At 40.1% G+C, this 25,705-nt stretch overlaps 1 protein-coding gene and 1 long non-coding RNA gene across 3 annotated transcripts in view; both read left to right on the top strand.

Moving 5' to 3' along the window:
• LOC109272909 (plasma membrane ascorbate-dependent reductase CYBRD1) overlaps nt 1-4,223 on the top strand; it is a 34,838-nt gene extending 30,615 nt beyond the window's left edge. The window contains exon 4 of the mRNA XM_019459447.2: nt 474-4,223. Within this exon, the coding sequence (XP_019314992.1) occupies nt 474-771 (298 nt within the window). The 3' untranslated portion in view covers nt 772-4,223. The remainder of the gene's footprint in view (nt 1-473) is intronic.
• Nucleotides 4,224-16,822: 12,599 nt separating this feature from the next.
• Nucleotides 16,823-25,705, top strand: part of LOC109272916 (uncharacterized) — an 85,780-nt gene continuing 76,897 nt past the window's right edge. The window contains exon 1 of one of the 2 annotated variants that reach the window (XR_008424099.1): nt 16,823-16,941. This is a non-coding gene — a long non-coding RNA (uncharacterized LOC109272916). Of the gene's footprint in view, nt 16,942-18,774; nt 19,049-25,705 lie in introns of those variants that run through there. The other variant, XR_008424098.1, reaches the window with a different exon arrangement.

Genomic DNA, 25,705 nt, shown 5'->3' with positions numbered 1-25,705 from the left:
GGAAAATGTAACAAAATTTTTAATATTAAAAATAGACAATTTAAAAATTTATTTTTAACAAATGTATTATACATGTAGTATAGCATTAATAATGCTTGGAAGAAGGACCAAAAAGTTCAAAAAACTGTACCACTCTTACAACTATTGAGGTTACACGTGCCCTCTTAATCTTTTTGATGTGCATATCTTTATATTAATTGTAATTATAGTGTATATACATTTTGTATCGTCCGTTTTTCAATTTTTAAGTGCTACTGGTGTTCCAGGTGCTACATTATTTTCATACTTATAATTTTTAACGTCATACTATTTCATTGAGTTATTTTAGCATAACTTAAATTTCTCTTTAATATCAAACTTTAAGGGAATTTACATAGAAGCTCTACCAGTGGGTATTTTTTTAAATTCAAGACTGTTTGACACGCTGCTGCGTCACCCTATTTGTAATTGGACATACTCTCTCTTTCTTGTAGGACTAGTTCTGGGTACAGTACATCTCCACCAGAAGGTGTTTTCACAAATACCCTGGGCCTTCTGATTGTGGTATTTGGGGCCCTCATTTTTTGGATAGTCACCAGACCACAATGGCAGCGTCCTAAGGAACCAAATTCGATCTTTCTTCAGCCAAATGGAGGTGCTCAAGAGGGAGTGGAAGGCTCAGCAATAAACTTTAGCAACGTGGACAAATCAGATTCAGAATTAAACAATGAAGTGGCAGCAAGGAAAAGAAACTTCATCGTTGACGAGGCTGGTCAGAGATCCACCATGTAAAGGGTTGTAGAGATGTGGCCATATCACTTCACTTTTACAAACTAGCTCTACAGTTTATCGCTTCTTCTCTCTAGCCCCAAGGTGATTGGGCCACAGAGTCAATATTTATTTTAATCATAAAGTAGGATTCCTTGGAAGAGTTTGTATTGATTGAGGCCTATGAACTTACCTGAATTGGAAAGGAGATGATCGTGTAAATAATAGCAGATATAAATTGTGGTTATGTTACCTCTTTCTTGTTGAGGACCAAAACATTTAGCACAGTGCCTTGCATAAAACAGTCGATCAAAATGGGTCTCTCAGAAACAAACAAACAAACAAAAAATAAAAATGTGTCCCTCGGTTGGTAAATTTCATCAGCTGGTGGCATCTCTGGCCTTTTGTCATTTCCTGTTAATTCTGGGAGTCCAGTTCTAACACTTTAGAATTAGATCTGGGGCAGGGTTTATGCTACACAGATAATGTGAGCAGAGTACAGAAAAAAATTTAGGAAACTAACTGGTTCCCTTTTCTCAGCGCTCTCTCCCCAACTAGTTTGAGCTCAGACTGGCCCTAGAGACCAGGGTTATATTAGAGCATTTTGAGGCAATGACTGAACCAAATGTAGCTAAAGAGGTCTTCTCTCGTCAGACCTAGAAGTTTTTCTAAAATTCCACTTCATCCCAAAGCTCTCCCTGGGGTTTGGCGTATTTTATAACCCCAGATTCCAAACCAAATTAGAACGGAATATCCCTGAAAGCTTACGTAGCATAAACTGCTCTACAAACCTCAAAGAGCATTTTTTCCCAACTTTCCTTTTTCATTTTAGAAAGTACTTACGTGGCACATACTATCTGCCAGACACTATTCTAAGCACTTTATAAATATTGACTTGTTCAATCCTTAAACTTTTCTCGGTAGGTACTATTATTATCTCCATTTTACAGATGGGAGGTCTGAAGCTCAGAATGGCTAGTGACTTGCCCCAAGGTCACACAGCTCATCAAAGGTAGAACTGAGATTCGTCACTTGGCCATCTGACTCCTTCGTCCATGACCCTAACCACTTCTCTATGCTGTATCTTCTATTATATACTAGTTTGTACACTGCTGGAGTGCAGTGGACTTGTTAAAGTTTAACTTCTGGCTCTCTTGTCCAAGGCAGATTCCTCAAATAACCAAGGAAAGAGGCCCACCCATACCTGGAAATAGATCATGGCACCCTGATGCAGCCAACAAGCCATGGCCTACCTCAATGCCTCTTTGATCTTAAAATTGTGTCTTGGTGACAAAGAAAGATTTGGGCAAGAATATATGTAACTTTCAAGATGAATCAATTACAAGTTTTTTTCTTCAGGATCTTAGCTGCTGTATAGCTTTGGGTTTGGGGATAGGAGAGACTCACCTCGTGGTCTGCCCTTCCCGGTGGCAAGAGCTAAGGTCCTTCCTGATTTTGGTGGAATTTTAGGTGATAGTTAGAGCTTTGAGTTCTTGGTAGTGAGTTTAGAGAGTCAGAGGTGACATCTTTCATGCATGGAGATCTCTGTCTTGACTCTAGCTGACTTGAATTAAGACCTAGAGTAGTGCCTTTGCTGAAAGGATGCTTTTCATTTTGGGATTGATTTTTGGTTTCCCTGCAGTTTTAAAGTGGGGCATTTTGATGTGGGTGGAAACCCTACAGTTTATACCAAATACACTTTTTTTTTTTTTTAAGTAGGCTCCCTGCCCATTTCGTGGAGCCCAGTGTGGGGCTTGAACTCACAACCCTGAGATCAAGACCTGAGCTGAGATCAAGGGTCAGACACTTAACCAACTGAGCCACGCAGACACCCCTACACCAAACACACTTAACTTTTTTGGTGCTTCATAAAGTTCCTTTTAATTTAAGTGGTAATTACCTCCATAGACTGAATATGAGCTTCTCTCCATCAAGTTCCTTAAGCTTCATGCCTAACCATTCAAGATTCCCTTGCCAAAACACTGTTTTCTTCCTATTTAATTCTCCTTCCAAAATTGGTAATGGTGTCTTAAGTATCCCCAGTACCCAGCCTAATGCCTGGCTCGCTGTGAGCACAGTCAAATTCAATATGGACAGAGCACGCTACAAATTTTGGTGTTACGTGGAAGAGTAATTGCGTTGTCACACACAAACATATTTTCGATAAATGGATGTTTCATTACAAGGAGGTGCCCCAAATTCCAGGAGTGTTTTAGGGGAAGGCGATAGTCCCAATGACCGAAGCTGCTGTTCCATTTTATGTAGGCCAAGGAAGAGGTTACTGGTGAAAAGTTAACTATGGATTTGGCATGAGAATATTCTATTCCATTGCAAAGTCTTTGAGCACACATCATCTCAGCCCTTTATTTTCTCTCTCATGGGCTAATGCGAGGGCAATCTTACAGATATTATAAGAACTTCTTTCTTTCTCAACCTTTATGAAAACAATGCATAGTAAAATACATCTAGAAAACCTTTCTGAGACTCTTCTTTTAATGGGATTTTTATTCTAATGGTAATTGTACCTTTATCTTTCAAAAGCTGGTATTTCCTACCTAAAGCCATCTCTCCCCAAAATATCTCATTAAAGAGTCCACAAAAAGAAAAGGGGAGAAGAAAGCCTTAGGTATCATTTCCAAAACAGTGATTGAAATCTTCCCAAATAATTATAGCTTATATCATCTGCAGAGATAGTCTGGCTTGGCTTACCCCATAATCTAATTTCAGAAAGAAAAAAAAAAAAAAAGCTTTTATTTTAGCACTCATCTAAATCAACACTAAAGCCTTTTCTCTGGGTGGGTTTTATTGAGAAACTCAAATGAATATACTTTTTGAATTAATGTTCTCAGATACATACAGCTTTCTGTGCTTCTTGTGTCAGATTGATTTCACCCTCCAGAATACTTTCCTTTCCATTCCTTGTGTGGTTTCATTTAAGCCGTGCTGGTTAGAAACAGCATCTCAGACCTTACAATCAAATGACAAAGAAGCAATTGCACTTTTTAAGGGATACTGACAAGTGGTTCCTATTTTCTAAAGGACAAAAGAAAGAGAATGTCTTGTTTTTAATTAGGCTCTTTTCCCCGCTGAGTTGAAAATTGCAGTGCAATACCGATTGACCACAACGCCAGATCTAAAACCTCAGAGAAAGAAGTAAAGTGTTATGCTAATTTTATTGCAATATGATAGAATTTTTATCCTGTTATGTCCTTCTTGTGATAACTCTGACAGAAAACTGTTAACTGCTATGTCTTAGAGGTGCACATAGGAAAGTATAGAAAAAAAGAAAACTATTATTCTTTATCCCTTAGAAGATGCCTGAACATTTTTAAGTGGAAAAGATTACTATGTTTAAATTTGCCTTCTTATGGAAAAATATTAAATAGCCTGAATATTTTATAATTTTGTAGAAAAAAGATGCATCTATTTTTTCTTGACTTGTTTTTATATAGTAATAAAAGTTATTTTGGAAGCGATTTGTGTGTTATCCATTTGTCCAGGCTGGATGGTGTAGGCATTGTTCTGAAAGTTTCTGTTCTATGGTTGTTTGTTTCGTGGAAAAAAATTTTTTAAGTTTCTTTATTAAAAATGCTGTCAGAGTACCACACCATTTCCATTGCTGGAAGGATCAGAGGATTGTTTCAAAACTGCCAGGGTATCCTCCTCCGTGCAGGATCTGAACTGGAGCCATCCTTGTAGTGCAGAAGGGAGCCATTGGTGTAGGCAACCAAAGCAGACACAGTGTAAGTGGGAAAAGCATGGAAGGAGAGCCTATTAAAAGAGTTGGTTATTACAGAACTCTGTTTACAGGAACTTGTCCTTGAGAAAGTATATAACTCATTATGGATGAATTGTCGACTAGTCGCATCTGAGTAATCAGTACTCCTCCCATCTTAATCACTCATTTAGCCTTTTTTTGCCTCCTGAGAAATTGTCTAGCTATAATAACATCGTTAATATTATATATACAATATGCAATAGAGCTATAATATTGCATGTGAATTGAATTTTTATGTTCCATCATATTTTGTGTTCTTATTTTCAGAGAACTGTATATTATTTTAAATTTATTTTAATTGGCAAGTACTTTTGATACTTTATGACTATATGGCTCAAATACATTAACACGTAATTTTACATATATTAGCTCATTTAATTTAATTTGCGGTTGTACTGGACATTTACATTGTCCGCCATGCCCAGCCTTACGAACATAGCTGTGTTTTTTTGACCACCCGCATTTCCTCAGCCACAGCTAACTGGATGCTAGTGGGAGAAAACACATCACCCATATGTAGACTTTTCACAGCTCACCAACATACTATGAAGTAGCCTGGTATGAAATGAAAATATCCTCTTTCATTTCCTTTCAGATTGAGGAATGAGGACTTCAGAGGATTTGGGCTCTCTCCTTTCCAAGAATTTGAATTGGGAAGTACTTCAAGAATAAGTCAGAACAGAAGTTAAATGAATGCCTGGTTACAGGAGCCATGAGGAAATCTAGACCAGAGATCAGGAAATTGTCTATAAAGAGCCAAATAGGTTTAGTGGACCGCATGGTTTCTGTGGCAAATACTCAACTAATGCCATTGTAGTCAAAAGAGACCACAGACGATAGTAAATGGAGGAAGGAGTATGACTATGTTCCAATAAAACTTTATTTACAAAAAACAGTGGCAGCCCACATTTGTCCCACAGGCCAAAGTTTGCCAATCCCTGGTCTAGACCATTAGGTGGGGCCGTGAGAGTTCATGACAGGCTAAAATGATAAGAAATCAAGAACTATGTGGTGAAGAGAAAATACTGATGATAGAGAGGAAGGATTGGCAGGTCATAATAGGAAACACAAGTGGGCAGTGGAGTAGTCTTGGAGAGGGTGGCCAACTCAAATTAATGGCAGGTACTAGAGTGAAGATCCATGAAATGCTGCTGAGTGTTCCTCAAGGTTGCTATGGATTCAGTTCCAGTTCCCTTGGAGACTGCTTCTCAGAATCATGGGAGATCTCAGTCTCTTTTTTGGCACTAAATAAAATTCAGTGAGTTAAATACCATTAATCCTGTTTTACGAACAAGGAAACTTAGGTTCAGAAAGGTTAGGTGTTTGCCCAAGTCACCCCGCTGCTGAGCAGTAGTCAGGATATACACATAGGTCTTCTGACTCTTAAATTTAGAATGATTTTCACTATACCCTCAAACCAATACTCCAGTGAACTTCAAAATTGCTACCTAACAAAACTCTGTAATCCAGAAAACAAAGACTGAAACTGTAATGTAAACAACCATCTATTCCCTTATAAATTTTAAGTGTCTTTAATAAGGCAGCGTGGAAATTTTGGTATGCCACCGTGATAGATAATATCCAAAGATGACCACATCAGTTCCTCTTCTCCTCATATACACACACACTGCTCCTTATACCGGGAGATAAGTTTATTTCCTCTTCCCTTGAATCTGGGCTGGCCTTTTGGCTTCCTTTAACCAATGGAATGTAGAAGCAACATTCTGAGAATCTGAGCCCACGCCTTAAGAGAACTCACATTCTATTTCCTCCCATTGGAACCCATCCAGTATGCTGTTGAGGGAGTCTGGACTAGGCCACCTAAAGGCCACCCAAAGAGAGACCCTAGAGAATAAGAAGTCATCTTAGGTGTTCCAGCCCCAGATGAGCTCACATGCATGAGATTCCAAATGAGATCAGCAGAACTACCCGGCTGAACTCCGGTCAACTCACAGAATCATGAGAAATAATAGATAAGCCTTATTTAAGCCACTGTGTTTGGAGGAGGGGGGTTGTTATGCAACAATGGATGTGATACACTACTCTTATTTTAAAAACTTAATTGGGTGTAGACTAAATCCAAATAGGAAGTATTTTCCAGAATGTGTTCTGTAGGGTGTATTACATTTTCCTTAAGGATTTTGTTTGTTTTGCTGAAAAAAGAAGTTTGGGAAACACAGAATTAAACAAAGTTAAACAGTTTTTTTTTTTTAAGGTGGGACTTTGCACCAATAACTTTCTCCAATAACTTATGAGTATTTTCAAGCATACAGAAAAGCTGAAAGAATTATAGAGTGAACATATAGGTACCCACCACCTAGAGTCTATAATTAGCAATTTGCCATGTTTGCTTTATCCCATTTCTATTTATTCATCCCTTTCTTCATCAAATACCCCATCTTAAATTTTTATACATTTCCAAATGTTACAAACATCAGTAAATTGGCATGGGTAGACATTCTTAGTTTGTTCACTATCATAGAGGGAAAGCATTCAATATTTTATCATTAAGTATGTCATAGGTCCTTTCATCAGGTTGAAAATTTTCATTTGCAGAATTCTTTTTAAAGCCATGAATTGGTTAAATTCTGTCAAAAGGTTTGTCTGCATCTACTGAAATAATCATATTGTTTTTCTCCTTAGGTCTGTTAATATAACGGTGAAATACACTGGTTTATGAACGTTGAACCAATTTTGTACTCTTGTCATGTGTGTTACAGCTACATATATTATAAACCAATAACAGAGTTAAAAGTTTTGCTTTATATAATCGTATGTAATTTAAAGAAATAAAGAAGTACTGTATCCATGTTGCTCAGGCTATATTTCAAATTTAGAAAGTCTTCTTACCAAAACAATAAAAAAGGGAAAGAAAGAAATGAAGAAATTTTAAAAAATAGCCTTCTAAAAGTTATCCACATATTTATCATTTCCAGTGTTCATCACCCTCCTGAAGTCTCCGTTTCCAACTGGCATCCTTTACCCTCCTGCTGGAGAACTTCCCTTAGTGTTTCTTTTGTGCAGGTCTGCTGATGATAAAGTCTTCTTGTTTTCATTTTTCTGAAAATATCCATATAATTTTTGTTTTTGAAGAATTTAGTTAGTAGATATAAAATTCTGGGTTGGCAGACATTTTGTTTCAGCACTCTAAAGATGTCCTTCTACTGTGTTCTGGCCTCAGTAATTTATGATGTTTAAACAGTAGCCCTTTGTGTTATTGTTCCCGTGTATATAATGTGTCTTTTGTTCCTGGCTGCTTTCAAGATTTTCTCTTCATTTCTGGTTTTCAGCAGTTTAATAGTTGTGATATATCTGGGTGTAAGCCATTTTTTTTTTAATTTTAATTTTTTAATTTTTTATTTTTTTATTTAAAACATTTTTTTATGTTTATTTATTTTTGAGAGACAGAGTGTGAATGGGGAAGGGGCAGAATGAGAGGGAGACACAGAATCCGAAGCCTCCAGGCTCTGAGCTGTCAGCACAGAGCTCAATGCGGGGCTTGAACTCATGAACTGTGAGATCATGACCTGAGCTGAAATCAGAAGTTTAACCAACTGAGCCACCCAGGCTCCCCTAGGCTTTTTTTTTTTTTTTTTTTCAATCATGCTTTGAGTTTATTGAATTTCTTGAATCTATAAACTGATGTCTTTTATCAAATTTGGGACATTTTTAGCTATTATGTTTTCAAATATTTTACTGCCCCATTCTCTCTTCTCATTTTAGAATTCCACTTATAATGTGTTTGCGTTTTTGATACTGTTCCCAGGTCATTGAGGTTCTGTTAGTGTTTAAAAACTGTATACATTTTTAAGCAAATGAAAACTCAAGTTATTTTACATTTGTATAGATATTATATATTCCCTCTTCTTTACTTTTAAAAGAACTTTTTATTTTGAAAGAATTATAGATTCACAAGAAGTTGCAAAGATAGTACAAAGGTGTCTTGTATCTTCCTGATCCAGTTTGCATGCCAATGGTTATATCTTACATAAGAATAACACGATATAAAAATTGATATTGGTAGGGGCGCCTGGGTGGCTCAGTCGGTTAAGCGGCTGACTTCGGCTCAGGTCATGATCTCGCGGTCTGTGAGTTCGAGCCCCGCATCGGGCTCTGTGCTGACAGCTCAGAGCCTAGAGCCTGTTTCAGATTCTGTGTCTCCCTCTCTCTGACCCTCCCCCGTTCATGCTCTGTCTCTCTCTGTCTCAAAAATAAATAAACATTAAAAAAATTTTTTTAAAAATTGATATTGGTACAATGTGTGTATATAGTTCTATGATAGTTTACCATGTGTAGACTTGTGACCACTACCACAGTCAATATACGGAACTTTTTTTTTACTTTATTTATTTATTTATTTATTTATTTTAAAGTAGGCTCCATGGGGCGCCTGTGTGGCTCAGTCGGTTAAGTGTCTGACTTCGGCTCAGGTCATGATCTCACAGTTTGTGGGTTTGAGCCCCGCATTGGGCTCCATGCTGACAGCTTAGAGCCTGGAGCCTGCTTCGATTCTGTGTCTCCCTCTCTCTCTCTGCCCCTCACCTGCTCCCACTCTGTCTCCCTCTCTCTAAAAAATAAAGAAACATAAAAAAAAAATTTTTTTTTAATAATAATGTAGGCTCCATGCCCAAAGTGGGGCCTGAATTCATGACCCTGAGATTAAGAGTTGCTTACTCTACTGCTGGGCCAGCCAGACATCTCCAAGATACAGAACTCTTGCATCACTACAAAGATCTTTCTCATGTTACTCCTTTATATTCACACCCATCACCTCTCCCCCCCATACCATTTACATCCTTTTACCCTCCCCGTTTATAATGTAGTTATCTTAAATACTTCTTCTACCTATTAAGAATCACATCCAACGGTATTATAATTTTTGTTTCAACCATCAAAGAAAATTTAGGAAACGCATTGAGGAGGAAATTTGTATTTGTCTCATCTATTTACTCTCTTCATTGTTCTTCCTTCCTGATTGATGTTCCAAGATTCCTTCCGGTTTAGAGAACTTTCTTTAGCTATCCTTTTAGGGTAAGTGTGCTGGCAACAAGTCTCTTAAGTTTCCCTTCGTCTGAGAATGATTTTATTTCCTCTTCATTTCTGAAAGACATTTTCAGTGAATATTGAATTATGGATTGATAGTTTTTCTTTTAGCACTTGAGAAATGTAATGCTGTCTGTTCCTTTTGGGCTCCATAGTTTCTAATAAGAAATCTGTGATCATTTAAATTGTTCTTCTTGGGGCGCCTGGGTGGCTCAGTCCGTTAAGCATCCGACTTCGGCTCTGGTCATGATCTCACGGTCCGTGGGTTCGAGCCCTGCGTCGGGCTCTGTGCTGACAGCTCAGAGCCTGGAGCCTGCTTCGGATTCTGTGTCTCCCTCTCTCTCTGACCCTCCCCCGTTCATGCTCTGTCTCTCTCTGTCTCAAAAATAAATAAAACATTAAAAAATTTTTTTAAAAATTGTTTTTCTTTTATAAGGAGGGTGCGTTTTTTCTCTTGGTGCTTTCAAGATTTTGTCTTTGTCTTTTTTCTTTTGGAAGTTTGATTCTGATGTGTCTTGGTATGGATTTCATTGTCCATTCATTACATGCATATTTTCATTTATATCCCCGAGCATAGTTACAATAGCTGCCTTATAATCTTTGTTTATTAATATCACTGTCTGCCTCATTTGGATCATTTTGAGATGAGTTTCTATTGGTTGCCCTTTTCTCTTGACTATGGGCTACATTTAGCTATTTCTTTGTACGTCTAACAATTTTTATTATATGCTGGACATTGAGTGTGGTTGAAGAGTCTGCAGGTTATGTTATATTCCTCTAAAGAAAATTGACTTTTGTTTTAATAAGCAGTTACATTGGTTACGACTCAATCTGTACACTCTGTTTACACTGAAGCAAGCAGCAGCTGAAATCTCTGCTCTGTTCGTTTAGTCTTAGATCGGTCACTTAGTCTGCCCTATGCTATGTATAGCTCAGGGTTAGCCAGAGATGTGAGTAGAGTTTTTGTGCAGAATTTAAGTCTATGCATAGAAGCTCTCTTCTTTCCAGGGTTCTCTCCTTAGATTCAAGCTGCTGTGGTCACACTGAATTTAGTTTGCTTATTCTTAAAGCCGGTAAACCTGATCTGGGTTTTAGAGGAAATGTTGACTTTAGCTGGGCAGACAAGGCATGGTGATATTTAGGTCTGTTTTACCAGATCCTGACCATCTTGTAAGCTATTTTAGAACAGAGATTGGTCCTACTTTTAGCAGGAAATCGCTACTTAGGAAAAACCCTCCCTGGTTCCTGTTTCTTCTTCTTTGCTCCTGCTCCCACCACCCCTTGGTCTGACTGAAGCATTTCTCCTCAGAGCCTTCAAAGAATCCTGCTCCTGCCACTAGCTCTTTTTATCACGCTGTATCTATTGCTTATTATCTCTCCCTCCCTGATTTCTATAAGTGTTGGAGAGATGGGATTTGTACTCCCAGGCTTACGGTAGGGCCAGATAGATATATGTTGAATGTTTATGAAAGTTTAATCAACAAAATAAGCAGACTATGAGAGCAAGAGAGATGGTCAGTGGTGGATAAGAGAAACAAGCATGGGGCAGCAGAACTGGTGAGAGCTGCTATCCCTTTTGTGGTCAGACAGAAGGGGTTGTTGTTTGGCCCTAAGCTGAATTAAATCTCCCTTCCTGTCTCACTGGCATTTTTAAAAAAAATCTTTTCACTCCTCAGTTTCTCAGTTTCCTAACCCTACTATTTTGCTCTTATCAAAAGCCATTCATATTAATGTGCATGGCAAGATGAAGACTGGAGAGGGCACCTCTAATATGAAGCAATTTTCTTGGAACCACTTGGAGAGCTTAATATGTGTCCACAGTGGACTAGTGTCTGCCTCCACCTGGAGAACGTAAAGGGTGGAGAGACAGGCTAGTTAGCTTTTCAAATGGTGGGGGCAGAGAGGCCACTGCTACACTGGGAAAGGCCTGCAGATCCAGAGGCTGTTGGGCAAAAAGTTCATCTCCAGTCCACAAGGCACTTACTCTGTCCTTAGCTAGCACCTAGAAATCTGGTGATATCTATGGCATTTCTACTTTAAGAGGGTCTTTTGCCTTTTTAGGTAGCCCTCTTAGAGAAGACCTAAGATGACTTCTTGCTGTATACCGCCCTTGGGTCCGTATCTCTTCTTACAGAGATGTGGACTTTCTTCCATGATAATCTGCATAGAGAACAGTCTTGGATCCCAGAGAATAAATTTCTAATTATGGAGTGCTAAGCTTTAGGCAGCTAGAAAAAGGAAGACAGTATGAGCTGAACACAGCCCTCCTTATTCACCAGGAAGACACAACCCATAAGGCCACCCATTATAAAGACAGGCAAATTTGGGTGGAAAGAATGCTGGATAAGTGAGGTGTATTGGTTCCCACAGTCTGTCAATCTCTGCTCTTATTGGAGGTAGCCCAATATGCTAATGTATATTGCAAATCTGGATAAGAGGGTAGGCATATTTTGTTTTTTAAAAAAAGACAACACATGTGATATTACCTAAGTTTTCTTATTCAGATCTTACTATAGTTAGGGAGTCAGCTACCATCACTTTCCTTCTGGTAGAGACCTGAGGATGTGTGAAGGACGAATGAAGTTTACGGGGTAAAAAGAGGAAGTCTATGAGTGATTGAAGAATGCCCCATTAGGGTGGATTTTTTGGAAGCAGAGGAGGCTTTCTCATTGACTTTTAAGTACATTTGGCCATCTTTGATTGGTTCAATATCTACTGGTATATACCTGGGAAATCTCTAGGCTGAGTGGAGTCCTATGGGTTTTGTTTCAACTGGAAGGACATCTGCTCAGCCTCAGGATCAGAATCTTACATAAGCATTTCCTCCTTTTGGTCAATGTTATGGTAGAAATTTAACTTGGAGCCCAGTCCATATAAATGTTTTACATGTACTTCTATCACTGTTCTTTCCCCTTCCACTGTGGCTCAGCTGGGGGAAAGTGGAGAGAGGTGAAAGCATCCTTGCCTCTCCCAGCTTGACCCAGCTCCCTCTCTCTCCTATCAGAACTCCTCTTTCCCCTCATGTCTCTGGCTAGGGGGCAGACTATGAAAGATTCTGGGCCCAGTGAACTCACCTGGAACACTCAAATAGAGGAAGGAAAGCAAAAGAGGGCCGAGGTAAGGGAAGAAGTAACAGCTTTTAAGTGTGACTTTACTCACTCCAGAAGGAGCAAAAGTACAAGTATAATTCAAGCATGTGCAAAAGTTTGGGGTGGTGATCATGATTCAGGCCCCATGGATGGAAAATTATCCCTGGCCTTCCACTCCCACGCCCAGTCTCTCTCTTCCCTCTCTCTCTCTCTCTCTATCACACACACACACACACACACACACACACCCATCTCTCCCTAACATGTAGTTTATCAGTTTAAATCAGCATGCAAAGCTGGATATGTTTCTTTGTTTCATTAAAAAGATTTTTAAAACATTCTATTTCTACCCTGCAAAATGGTATTACATTTATAAAGTTGTTCTCCTCACTTCCCATTCAATTCCCTGACTCCGATCTTACCAAGTACCAATATTTGATTGATTTTGAGAAGAAAACCCCGCAAGATCTACAGGTTATGAAAATCTTTTTTCCTCCACAGATTAGGAAAAGGGCGCTGAGGTCAGATGTTCAAGATCCATTTTCCCCCAGAGGTCTGGTGGATCCTGGTTCCCAGAGGCAACACAATGCACACAGCTGTGCTCTCTCTTTCATTCCCTCTTATATCCAGAGCACTGGACTGCAGGTGAGGTGCAACAGGAGACTGAGAATCACTACTGTGGTGATCATCGGTATGGCAAATCATCTTTAAAGATTTCTTGTCTTGGGGCACCTGGGTAGCTCCTTCAGTTAAACTCTTAATTTCAGCTCAGGTCACGATCTCACAGTTTGTGGGACTGAGCCCCATGTTGGGCTCTGCCCTGATAGAGTGGAGCCTGCATGGGATTCTCTCTCTCCCTCTCTCTCTCTCTCTTTCTCTCTCTCCTCCCCCACTCATGCGCATGTGTGTGCTTTCTCTCTCTCTCTCTCAAAATAAATAAACTTTAAAAAAATAAAGATTTCTTATCTTTGGAAACAATGTACGATAGAAAGAGAGTGGACAAATACAATGTCATACTATAAAAAGCTATGTGGCCATAAATTATTGTATAGGTAAGTATTTAACAATATGGAGAACTGTTCATAAAATATTATTAAGAAAAATAAATATTACATAAGACAATTTGTAAATGTTAATGTGCATTATGTCTCTCTCTCTCTCTCCCTATAATCTACCTATCTATCTATACGTGTACATATATATATGTACACATATGGTTATATGGTTCTCACTGGGACAGTGTAGGATAATGGATATTTTAAATATCTCTCTTTTTAGGGTGCCTGGGTGGCTCAGTCAATTAAGCATCCAACTTCGGCTCAGGTCATGATCTTACAGCTCATGAGTTCAAACCCCGCATTGGGCTCTGTGCTGACAGCTCAGAGCCTGGAACCTGCTTTGGATTTTGTGTCTCTGTCTCTCTGCCCCTCCCCCACTTGTTCTCTCTCTCTCTCTCTCTCTCTCTCTCAAAAATAAATAAACATTAAAAAATTTTTTTAAATATATTTTTGTTTTATCTGTATTTCCTACAATCAACGTGTATTGCATCTATGTTAAGAAAAACATCACAAATATTTAAAAATATGTATTATCAGAAATCCATCTGTCCAGTTGACATCATCCAAATCTTTGTTTAGTCTCATTTAACAAGAAATAAAAGCAATATTTTTAAAACCAAGATAAGTAATTTCTCAACACCGGGAAAGAGGAACCAAAGCATTTGCCAAGAGCCCAACTTGGTCAGACACCAGACTGGCCTGAGGACCCATTTGTTCTGCAGTACTGATGCTCCTCAGATCTGGAAGCATCAACATTCTCAAGGCTTTCAAAAGTAATGTAAATTACCTGAAGCTGGTCAGTATCGAATCTTCTCAACTGGATAGAACAGAAAGATCTGGATTCTTGTAAGAACTCCGTCATGGTCCAGGAATGTAACCTTGGACAAGCCACTTGATCTCTCCATCTTCTGCAAAAACAGGCCCTTCTTTTTCACTCACCAATGATTCATGGAGGTGCTCCTCTGTGCATAGGCATTATCTGTAGGCACTGCCCTAGGCTCATGCTAGAATGCTATGAATCTGTGTTATTTTATAGACGTGCCCTCAATTTAGCTTATACCACCATTGCCATGCTTCAGCACAGAGTTATCCAGAATTGTCAGACCTTAAGAGTAGAGCAGAACTTTTGTAATCTAAGTATTGAGAGTTCCAGGAAGAGGAGAAAATTAGTGTGGGCTTTTTAAAGGTGACAAAAGAGTCAGACTGGGGTAAGAAATAAACTGAACGAAGAGTTAGAGATTGTAATCCACTTGGCTTAGCACAATGTGGAGGAAGGGGACAAAAGGGAGAACCCCTGAGAAAAAGCAATGGGGAAAATTATTGATCATTGTACTAAATTCCCAAGCCTAATAGTCTAAATGCCTTATTTCCCCTCAACGTACAATTCATTATTCTTTTCAGGCAAGAACAATCTGAACCAAACAATGTTCCTGTGTTTTCTATTATTGCAAGAGAGAGAGATTAAATCAAACATCTTTGTCCTTGAATATTTAATATCGTACATAATGGTAAGATCATAGGATTTGACAAATATAGGAAACATGGGCCCAAATCAATAGACTGGTGCTTTGTTCCAGAAAAACTGCACAGAATAAACGTGACCATAAAGAACATAATAGGATCAGGAAAAGTAATTTTTACACTTCTCAGAAGATATTTAGATACATTACTAGACATAGCATTTTCATTTGGTTTTGGTATATCATAATTTGATTGCTTTTCTGCATTGCACAACAACATGCTTACCCAGAAAATTCAAAGGCCCACCGGTAGTAAAAAACTAGTTGAAAAATGTTCAGGGGCGCCTGGGTGGCTGAGTCGGTTAAGCGTCTGACTTCAGCTCAGGTCATGATCTCACAGTCCGTGAGTTCGAGCCCCGCGTGGGGCTCTGGGCTGACAGCTCAGAGCCTGGAGCCTGCTTTGGATTCTGTGTTTCCGTCTCTCTCTGCCCCTCCCCTGCTCATGCTCTGTCTCTCTCTGTCTCAAAAATAAATGAAAACATTAAAAAAGTTTTTTTTAAAAAGAAAAATGTTCACATAAGGACAGGTACTGACACTCAGATGTCACAGACACAGATAAAAGTCATGTAAGAAAAAGAAATATGAGGTATTAAATAAGGGAAACTGACCACTAATCAGAAATTTAACGATGAGAACAGAAATTCCTTTGGGCAAAAGTTGGTAAACACATTCCCATTTTATAAGACTCCTAAGAGCCCAAGGTCATGGAAAGCAAACTAGTTGAAACAATGTCATGTTATTTTAAAGAAACTTCACTGTGCTCAGTTGTCTTAGCCAAATACAGGGGTGGTAAGGTAAAAGTGCATTGTACATCAAAGTAGAGAGTGGAAAGTCAAACCTAGTTAGATGCTCCGAGGTCAGGATTGAAGATATTTCTGGCCACTGTGACAGTTTGATTCATTAAATGAACACTAACAGTGAAATGAACTCATTTTTCATTATATAAAAATGCAACAGTGTTCCTTGATTCATAACTACGTGGTTCTTTTACTTGTGTTAAGAAGTTAAGAAAGCTCAATTGAGATCATACTAATATTTAGTCTTTCGAATCCAGAAGTGTGCCATCTGAGGATTTTTGTAGCTATTACATGCATGGACAGGTGCTCTGTACATATTCTAGCATTACTGGAGTATTTTGTATGTGCAAAGACTTGCTAGAAAACTTCTGCTCTTGCCTCTCTCTCCTTCACACATCTACATCGCGGCTTTCCTAAGTAAAATGTTGTAGCATTATAATACCTTATGGGTGTACATTATATATTATGTCATTAAATACGTGAAGTACATTTTATGGTCCCGAGCCTTATCACTTACTAGTTGTAAGATCTTCAGCAAGTCCGTTTCTGAATTACAGCTTCTACATCTGTAAAATGGAGCTAAGAATACCTTTTTATTGGTGGTTTTATACAGTTTCTGGAAGTTTTTGACACTCCTCCCATTGAAAGGTGGAGTTCATTTCTGCTCCCTTAAATATGGGCCAGACTCGGTGACTCATGTCTAAAGAATGGAATGTGGCAGAAATAATACCATGTGACTTCTGAGACTAAATTTCCCCTGGCTGTCTCCCTTGTAATGATTGCCCTTGGAAGCCAACCATTTCACCATTTGGTAAAAAAGCCAAGCCACCACAAGGAAAGCTCATGCACAGGTTTTCCAACAGTTCCGGATGAACTTGCAGATGACAACCAACATCAGCTAACAGACATGTGAGTGAGTTTTCAGATTATTCTAGCCCCCACTCTTTGAGCCACCCCAGCTGACACTAGGCACAGCAGAGATAACCGGTCTCCTCCGAGTTCTTCCAAAATTATGAGTAAGTGGATGTTGTCACTGTTTTAAGCCATTAAGTGTTGGGGTGGTTGGTTAGGCAGCGACAAACAACTGGAACCGATTTTGCTAACGTAATAAAACTGAAAACATGCGGCAATGACTTCGGGACTGGTCAGAAGGCAGAATTTGGGAAGGTCTTCAAGAAACTGTCAGTGGACGCTTCACGGTTTTTGGAGACATCATTGGTTAGGGTTGACAGGAAAGTGAGGAAAATGTTATCAGAAGCTGACATATAGTGGTAGAAAGTTCAGCAACACTGTCATCTGTGGTTATATGGAAAATAGAAATTACACAAATTAACTGCATGGCCAAAGGAGACTTTCAGAGAGAGCACCGAGTGCTGCCTGGGTTTTCTAACTGACTATAGTAAGAGGCAAAGGAAGAGAGATAAGAAAGAACTGTTCCAGGGGCGCCTGGGTGGCGCAGTCGGTTAAGCGGCCGACTTCAGCCAGGTCACGATCTCGCGGTCCGTGAGTTCGAGCCCCGCGTCAGGCTCTGGGCTGATGGCTCGGAGCCTGGAGCCTGTTTCCGATTCTGTGTCTCCCTCTCTCTCTGCCCCTCCCCCGTTCATGCTCTGTCTCTCTCTGTCCCAAAAATAAATAAAAAACGTTGAAAAAAAAAAAAAAAAAAAAAAAAAAAAAAAAAAAAGAAAGAAAGAACTGTTCCATAGTATAGGAGCCAGGAATTGCTGGATTCAAAAATCACGGCTCCAGGGGCACCTGCGTGGCCTAGTGGTTTAAGCCTCCGACTTCAGTTCAGGTCATAGTCTCACAGCTCATGGGTTCAAGCCCCGCGGCAGGCTCTGGCTGACGATTCAGAGGCTGGAGCCTGCTTCGGAGTCTGTGTCTCCCTCTCTCCCTCTCTGCTTCTCCTCCGTTTGAGCTCTGTCTCTGTCTCTCTCAAAAATAAATAAAACATTAAAAATTTAAAATAAATAAATAAATAACAGCTCCTCTTTCCCCGCCTCTCCAAATGGCAAAGGAAATGGCTTTCAGGTGAAGATCAAATTCAGAGTGTTACCTGGAAAACAGTTCAAAGGCAAAGCCACCAGTTGACTACAAAACTGGCAAGACCTCACAAAGATTTCAGGCGTTGCTTCATCGACCTTTGCAAGCAGACGAAAGGCATGCAAGGCATGCAAACCGAAAGGGTGTTACCAGACAACAGCTTTGGAGAATCTAAGGTACAGAAGGGCTAAGCGACACTTATGCAAGTGGCTTTTGTCTTTGTTAGTTATCTACTGATTGATAAGAAGCCTACAGCTTTTTAAAAAAAAATTTTTTTTACACTTATTTATTTTTGAGAAACAGAGTGAGACAAAGCGTGAGCGGGGGAAGGGGCAGAGAGAGAAGGAGACACAGAATCTGAAGCAGGCTCCAGGCTCTGAGCAATTGGTCAGCACAGAGCCTGATGTGGGGCTCGAACCCACAAACTGTGAGATCGTGACCTGAGCCGAAGTCCCACGCTCAACCGACTGAGCCACACAGGTGCCCCACCTACAATGTTTTTTAAAAGAATTACAGTCGGCTTAGACTGAGAGGGACATTCAGGCCGTCGGTCCCCAGACTCCTAAGGGCAGAGCGCCGCCTAAACAACTATTAGCCCCAAACGTGCTACTTTCAGCGGAGAAGGACAGGCTCCAAGGGTGGAACCGAGAGCGCGGAGGGCGGAGCCAAAAGCTACGTCCCGGAAGTGGGACTGAGGCCTAATTGAACTGGCGCCGCGCTCCCCGGTGGTATCAGAGCGGTGGCTGCATGCCTCCCATTTTTCTCTTTTTTGAACAGCAGTGTGCACAGTGCTTATCCTGGGCGTGTCCCACCACTGTGTATTAGATGCGGTTGGCAGATGGCTTGTCTCTTGATTCATGGGTCTTCAGATTGCCAGGAGCTTCGTCTGGAGAACAGTACCCAAGGAGCCTCTGCTGCTGGACCTGATTTATGTGTCCAGATCGCACCCTCAAGCCTGAGCGTGAGGCTACAGCAGGTGCAGCGTTTAAGGGGTCTAGGTACAGGGCGGGGCTGGTGGGGAGTGGTTGGGGGAGGTGATGAGCGTATTTTGCACGTAGGACGAAATGTAAATAGTTTATGTGCAATGGGTGAATTGTGATAATCTTAAAACATGTCCACAAATTATTTGAAATTCTTCCCGACAAAAAATACAGCTTAATTCCTCCCTGTTTTGAACCATAATTGGCCCCAGTGATTTGCTTCTAACAAGTACAATACACTGTGTGACTTCTCAGACAACATCACAAAACGAGAGACAGCTTTCACCTTGTTTTCTTTCTTCTTGGGATGTCTGCCTTTGGAACCCAGCCACCATTTTGGTAGGAAGCCAAGCAGCCACATGGAAAGGCTGTGTGTAGGTGTCTGGCCCCAGCTCCACCCAAGGTCCTGGCTCACAGCCAGTATCAACAAGCCAGCTGTGAGTAAGCAAGTTTTGAGCCGGCCTCAGCCACCAGTCTCAAGCCACCCCAGATGATGGCGTAGGACAGAAACTGTCCTTGCTCAGAGCTGCCCAAATTACAAATTCACAAGAAAAATAAATGCGGTTATTGTTTTAAGGCACTACGGCTTGGGGTGGTTTGTTATGCAGTGGCAGATACCCGGGTACTGACATGGAAACATCTACTAAAAATGTTCTAATGTCTAAACAAAACCTTGTGACAATTACATCATTTTATGCATTGTAAGTTACAACTGCTTTATGGTCCCTGGCTTTATCACTTCTTAGCGCTGGGGTCTTCGGTAAGTCAGTCTCCTGAGGTTTTCTGCAACTGTAAGATAGAGATAAAAATACTTGTCTTTTAAAAAATCATTTATGAAGCAACAAGGAAAATGATCTATTGTAGGTTATAAAACTAGATTCAAATGATTACAACTTTAAAAATGTGTAGGTGAGAAATAAGTGGATTCTATTAGTGGGCTTGAAAGCAACTTTCCTTCGGGGGGCACCTGGGTGGCTCAGTCAGTTAAGCGTTGGACTCTAGATTGCAGCTCGGGTCATGAGTTAGAGCCCCACATGGGGCTCTGTGTGAAGCCTGGTGGGGATTCTGTCTGTCTGCCTCCCCCACCCTTCCTGCTTGCTAAACTTTTTAAAAATAATTTTCCTTCTATTTTCCAAATTTCTGTAAGATTATTTGCTTTAGTAATCAAAAAAATGTAAGTGCTAAAAAAAAAAAAATCCCCTTGTGCATTCCCAGCCCAAACCCAGGGAATGGGTTGGGTCATTTCTTCTCACTGACCTCCCTGCTGGTTCAATCATGTAAAGTGTCTTGTAAGAGTAACAGAGACAAAACAACATCCTGTTACTTGGGGTTTTGGAAGTCAATGAAGGGCTGACTCCAGAACCCAGATATCCTGCCTCCCTAGCCAGTGCACCATTCCCTCACACTGTACCTCTCAATACGAGTTAGTTTTCACCTATATGGGCTACACATTAAAACCAATGTCAAGTTAAATGCTCATCTTTTAAATAACCAGAAGTCCCAGCTGTCTGAGCTCAGAGGCCATGTAATCCAGTGGTCAGGGGAGTTGGTCAAAATGCGTGGGTTGGAAACCTGCCTCCCTCATGTATTATCTGGGGTCTTTGCAGATGTACGTAAGGATTTTTTTTTTTTTTTCTAGACTGTGCGAGCAGGGGAGGGAACAGAAGGGTGGAAAGAGATAAAGAGAAAGAGAGAGAGGGTGAGAGAGCAAATGTTAAGCAAATGTTAATCTACCACGCTCAGTGTAGAGCCCGACATGGGGCTCCATCCCACGACCCTGGGATCGAGACCTGAGCCGAAATCAAGAGTCAGATGCTCAACTGCAACTGACTTAGCCACCCAGGTGCCCCATAAAGATCTTGAGAGGAAATCATCCTGGATTACAGAGACGGGCCGTAAATCCACTGGTTAGTGTTCTTATAAGAGAGGAAGACAGAGAAAGCAAAACCCCATGTAAAGATCGACTAGAGACTCGGGTTATGTAGCCACAGACTGAGGAATATCTGGATCCAGAAGAGGTAAAGAAGGGATTCTCCCTTAGGGCCTCAGAGGGAACACAGCCCTGTGGACACCTTGATTTCGGGCTCCTAGCCCGCAGAACTGCGAGAGAATACATTTCGTTGTTTTGTGGTAATTTGTTACGGCAGCTCCGGCAAACTACCGGAGTGGATGAAGCTCAGTCACAACACTGGACGAAAAAAACACTGAGGTTACAGGGGGAAAATGATATTTAAATAAAGTTTTTAAAACGTGCAAACTGATACTTTAGATTATTTATAGGTACATGTAAATAAAAGCATAAAGAAACAAGTGGGAATGATAAGCACCAGATCTAGGGATTGGGAACCGTGAGGAAAGAAGGGCACACAATGGGGGTTCACAGAGGGCTTCAGCTGTGTTGATGATACTGAGTTTCTTTTTAAGAGGGAGAGAGAGGGCGCACATGAGCAAGGGGCATAGAGAGAGAGAGAGAATCCCACGAGAGGTAGAGAGAGAGATGTGGGGCTCACCCGAAGCAGGGCTCAAGCTCACCTGATGTGGGACTGGAACTCATGAACCTGATAATGGCCTGAGCTTAATGACTGGGCCACCCAGGCGCCCGATAATACTGGGTTTCTGAAGCGGAGTGGTCAGGTCAAGCATGATCAATATCCTGTTTTTAATACCATTATGTAGGACTAAACTATTTCATGATTAAATTTAAAATAACATTTGAAAGGAGAAAGGAGAAGGACGTGAAGGGAGGTGGATAGCCTCGAAGGTGGTGAACCTCTTTCTCGGGTAGCACATGACCTTTCAAATGTCAGCCAGAACAACATGATTTGGTGCGAGTGTTATCTCCCGACGCTTAATAAGCAGTTGAAAAGCACTTTGTTAATATTCAGAGTTCTGATGTCGTTTATAAATAATTCCAATAGTAACCTTTTTCATTGGAAAAACACCTGTATAGTGCTGACTCTGATTACTCCCTGTGGATCTTGCTTAGCTAAAAATTAATATATCATACTTTCTAGAATGACAGACTGTGGGCTGGAATCAGAGAAAACAGTAATTTATAAGATGGAGTAATTACTGGACGATCCAGGTACTATTTACTGACTTTCTTCTTCTTTGTTCTCAAGCCAGCAAAATTATCGAGTCCACATTCCCAGAGTCCTTTTATTAGCCTTAATCTTAGGTTGTCTATCAAAAACAATACTGTTGTGGATTAATAAACACCACAAGCCCATAATAAGCGGCACAGGCCCTTCGTCCTCTGCGGTAATAAGTGAGCTCAGCTGAAGCATTATCAAAGTGTGACTGACTAGCTGGGCTTTTGGGCACTTGCTCCCTTGGCATGACTGAGGCCACCTCCCTGGCTGTGCTATTTGGAATATCCACCAGGTGGCAGCAACTCCTTGGCTGCCAACCAGTGGCCTCCAAGGACAACTGAGGCCGCCATTGACTTCCTCCTCACCAGTTGGGCGGTTGTGGTGTCAAAGTTAGATTTAGTGGTTTCTCTTTGAGCTGGGATTTAGAAAAACATTGCGACCATTTTCAATTAGAAAGTATTCAGGTTTAATCAGAACTAACATAAACAATAATTTGATATGGGATATATGCAGTCTCACATTCTTTCCCTTTTTTTTCAGTACACTTGGTGAAATACTTTATTATTTTTAAAACATTCCTATTTCCCACAGTGCACTAGGCATGTGATCATTTTAAATAATGAGCCATGTATATTGTAAAGGTACAGTGGAAGTCAACATCTATAATAATCAAAGAAACAGGTAATCTTTCAAACAATTTGAATTTTATGAAGGGCAGAATCATGACAGCAGGTAAAATACGGCTGGTTCCAGTGGTCTCTTCTTGTAGAGCACTATTGCTAAAATCCAGATTCAGCTGGGAAATGTCACATCAAGTCTCTAGTTTCCTTATTCTGTTTACAGTGCCCAGATTCAGAAGCTCTGAACCCTTAAGCACCCTAAAAGGTCCCTAAAAGAATGATTAAGATCATTGTCCTCAGAAATTTCTGAGCTTACACAGGCTAATTTTCAATTGAAGGAAGACTCTCTCACATCCCTCAGCTATAAAAATTCTAAGCATGCTTGAGATGTATAAAGAAAAATAACCATGAACTAGAAAAATGCCTTCTCTAAACTAAACATAAATGTAGAACACTAGAAGAAATGTGGTGACAGAGCTAACCCTGGCTTTGGCATCTGACAGATTTGAGCCTTTCCCTAATGAACCATGGGATCTGGGGTATCTCTTCCGTGTAATGGATTTAACATTTTCTCTCTTCCTGACCTCCTGGGTCTGTGAGACTCACACAGAACAAATAATCTAGATGCTCAATAAATGTTTGTTGAATATTATTAAAATAAGTATAAGTCATGGTGCCGGGTCTTTAAAAGCTGTAGTTTAATAAACAACCCTAAATATATAACCATACAGGTTTTATAACTAAAACATAAGGCAGTCCTGGTTTTCAGAAATGAACTATGGATATCCTTCCATCCATACCGAGTAGTGGTTTTCAGCTCTGGGCAGCTTTTCACAAGTCCCAGTGCCCAGGGGTTTTGGGGTGGGAACAAGCTATCATTTTCATGTTGTTTGGTTGGTTAGTTGTTTGGCTGGTTGAGCCCTCTGGGTGATAATAATAAGCAGCCAGGATTGAGAACCACTGTTCTACTGCAAAAGTAAGTTAGTGTCGTTACTGAATATTGGTTATAATTCAATCAGAGTAGAAATGAATTTCTAGTTGAAATAATTTTCTACTATTTATGGCCAGAAGGATGTGGCTATGTCCAGATCACTTTTCTTTGTTCTGACACTTACTCTTCTATTTCTCTTTGTACAAAAGAAAAATTGCTTGATGCAGAAAATGTGAAAAGCACAATGAAAATAAAACAACAACAAAAAAGCACCCCGAATCTGTAGCCACTGAACACATTGGGGCATGTCCTTGCAGTTTCTTTTTTCTTGTGTATATATGTGTATTTTTAAAATGAAAATAGAATCAGGCCACGTTTTATAGCCAGTTTGTTTACTTGAGAATACAATGTAGTATCTTCCCATACCAATGAACTTTCTTCAGTGTCATGGTTTTTAATGGTTACTTTGTAGCTATTAGATTCACGATAATTTCTTTAATTTCTTATTACTTAACATTAGATTGTTTTCAATTATTCTATTATTTTTTGCACAAAGCTCTCATAATTTCTTTGAATAAATACCCCACCTTTTATATTTACTCCTGATCTGTTCGAGCAGGCTTTAGATGAATCAACAAACAGGAGGATGAGTTTCTTCGAAGTACGGTTACCAATGACCTATCTCCGCCTTCCAGAAGTACCTCCAGAATAGCTGGCTATTTTAGCCAATACCGTCAGGTAGGAAGACTCATAATTAGCTGACTATTCACTAGGTCAGTGGTTCTCAAAGTTTAATATATATACGAATCACTTGTCAAGTGCAGAGCTTGTCAAAACGCGAATCTGGGGTTGAGGCTGAGATTCTGGTTGTCTAACAGGCTCCCGGGTGATGCTGATGCTGCTGGTCAGTGGACCACACTTGAGTAGCAAGGACCAAGATTATATTCCCATTAGATCGAGTATACGTGTGTATCATCTTTGGGTTTCCTCATAAAACACAATGATGTCCTCAAATAAAGGGACAGATATTGAACTGAATATCTATTTTCAATAATGTATTTATTCAAGCCAGTTCATTTGGACCTTGCTTTTGTAAGAAAAAAATTTTGCTCTTTAGTTTTAGCATTCTCTCTAATTTCTAGATGACCACAGGCAGCTTTTCTTTCAATGTTAGAAATTCTATAAAAGAGAAAGTTCAAGGATTTATATCTGAGACTGAGATATGTCATGGATCCCAGAGGTGAATAAAGCAGCATACCCTTTCATCCATTCATTATAGGAATCTTTCCACTTTCACAGGGGCCGTTGGAAATCTGAATTGCAAAGAGTATGCTTAGTGATTGATGGGATTTTCCAGGAAATGTCACATTGTTTTTTGACCAGGAAAAACTAAATAAACAAGTACTTCACAGTTTTTGTTTTTGTTTTTTTTTAATTTTTTTTTAACGTTTATTTATTTTTGAGACAGAGAGAGACAGAGCATGAACGGGGGAGGGGCAGAGAGAGAGGGAGACACAGAATTGGAAGCAGGCTCCAGGCTCTGAGCCATCAGCCCAGAGCCCGACGCGGGGCTCGAACTCACGGACGGCGAGATCGTGACCTGAGCTGAAGTCGGCCGCTCAACCGACTGAGCCACCCAGGCGCCCCCACAGTTTTTGTTTTAACAAGGCAAGGTAACCCACCCTGTACTTTGAATATTGACAACACTTAACATTGAAACAACTTCTTAAAATTTATTTATTTATTTAATGTTTATTTATTTTTGAGAGAGAGACAGAGCATGAGCAGGGGAGGGGCAGAGAGAGAGAGGGAGACACAGAATCTGAAACAGGCTCCAGGCTCTGAGCTGTTAGCACAAAGCCTGACGTGGGGCTTGAACTCATGAACTGAGCCGAAGTCAGATGCTCAGCGGACAGAGCCACCCAGGTGCCCCTAAATTTATTTTTTATTTAAAAAAATTTTTTAAGTTTATTTATTTATTTTGAGAGAGACAGAGACAGCCTGAGTAGG

This window comes from Panthera pardus, unplaced genomic scaffold (assembly GCF_024362965.1).
Source record: "Panthera pardus isolate Hobbes unplaced genomic scaffold, ASM2436296v1 HiC_scaffold_10, whole genome shotgun sequence".
Classification (NCBI taxonomy): Eukaryota; Metazoa; Chordata; class Mammalia; order Carnivora; family Felidae; genus Panthera; species Panthera pardus.
The sequence above is the reverse complement of the archived record's forward strand: the minus strand, read 5'-3'. Positions and strand labels throughout refer to the sequence as shown.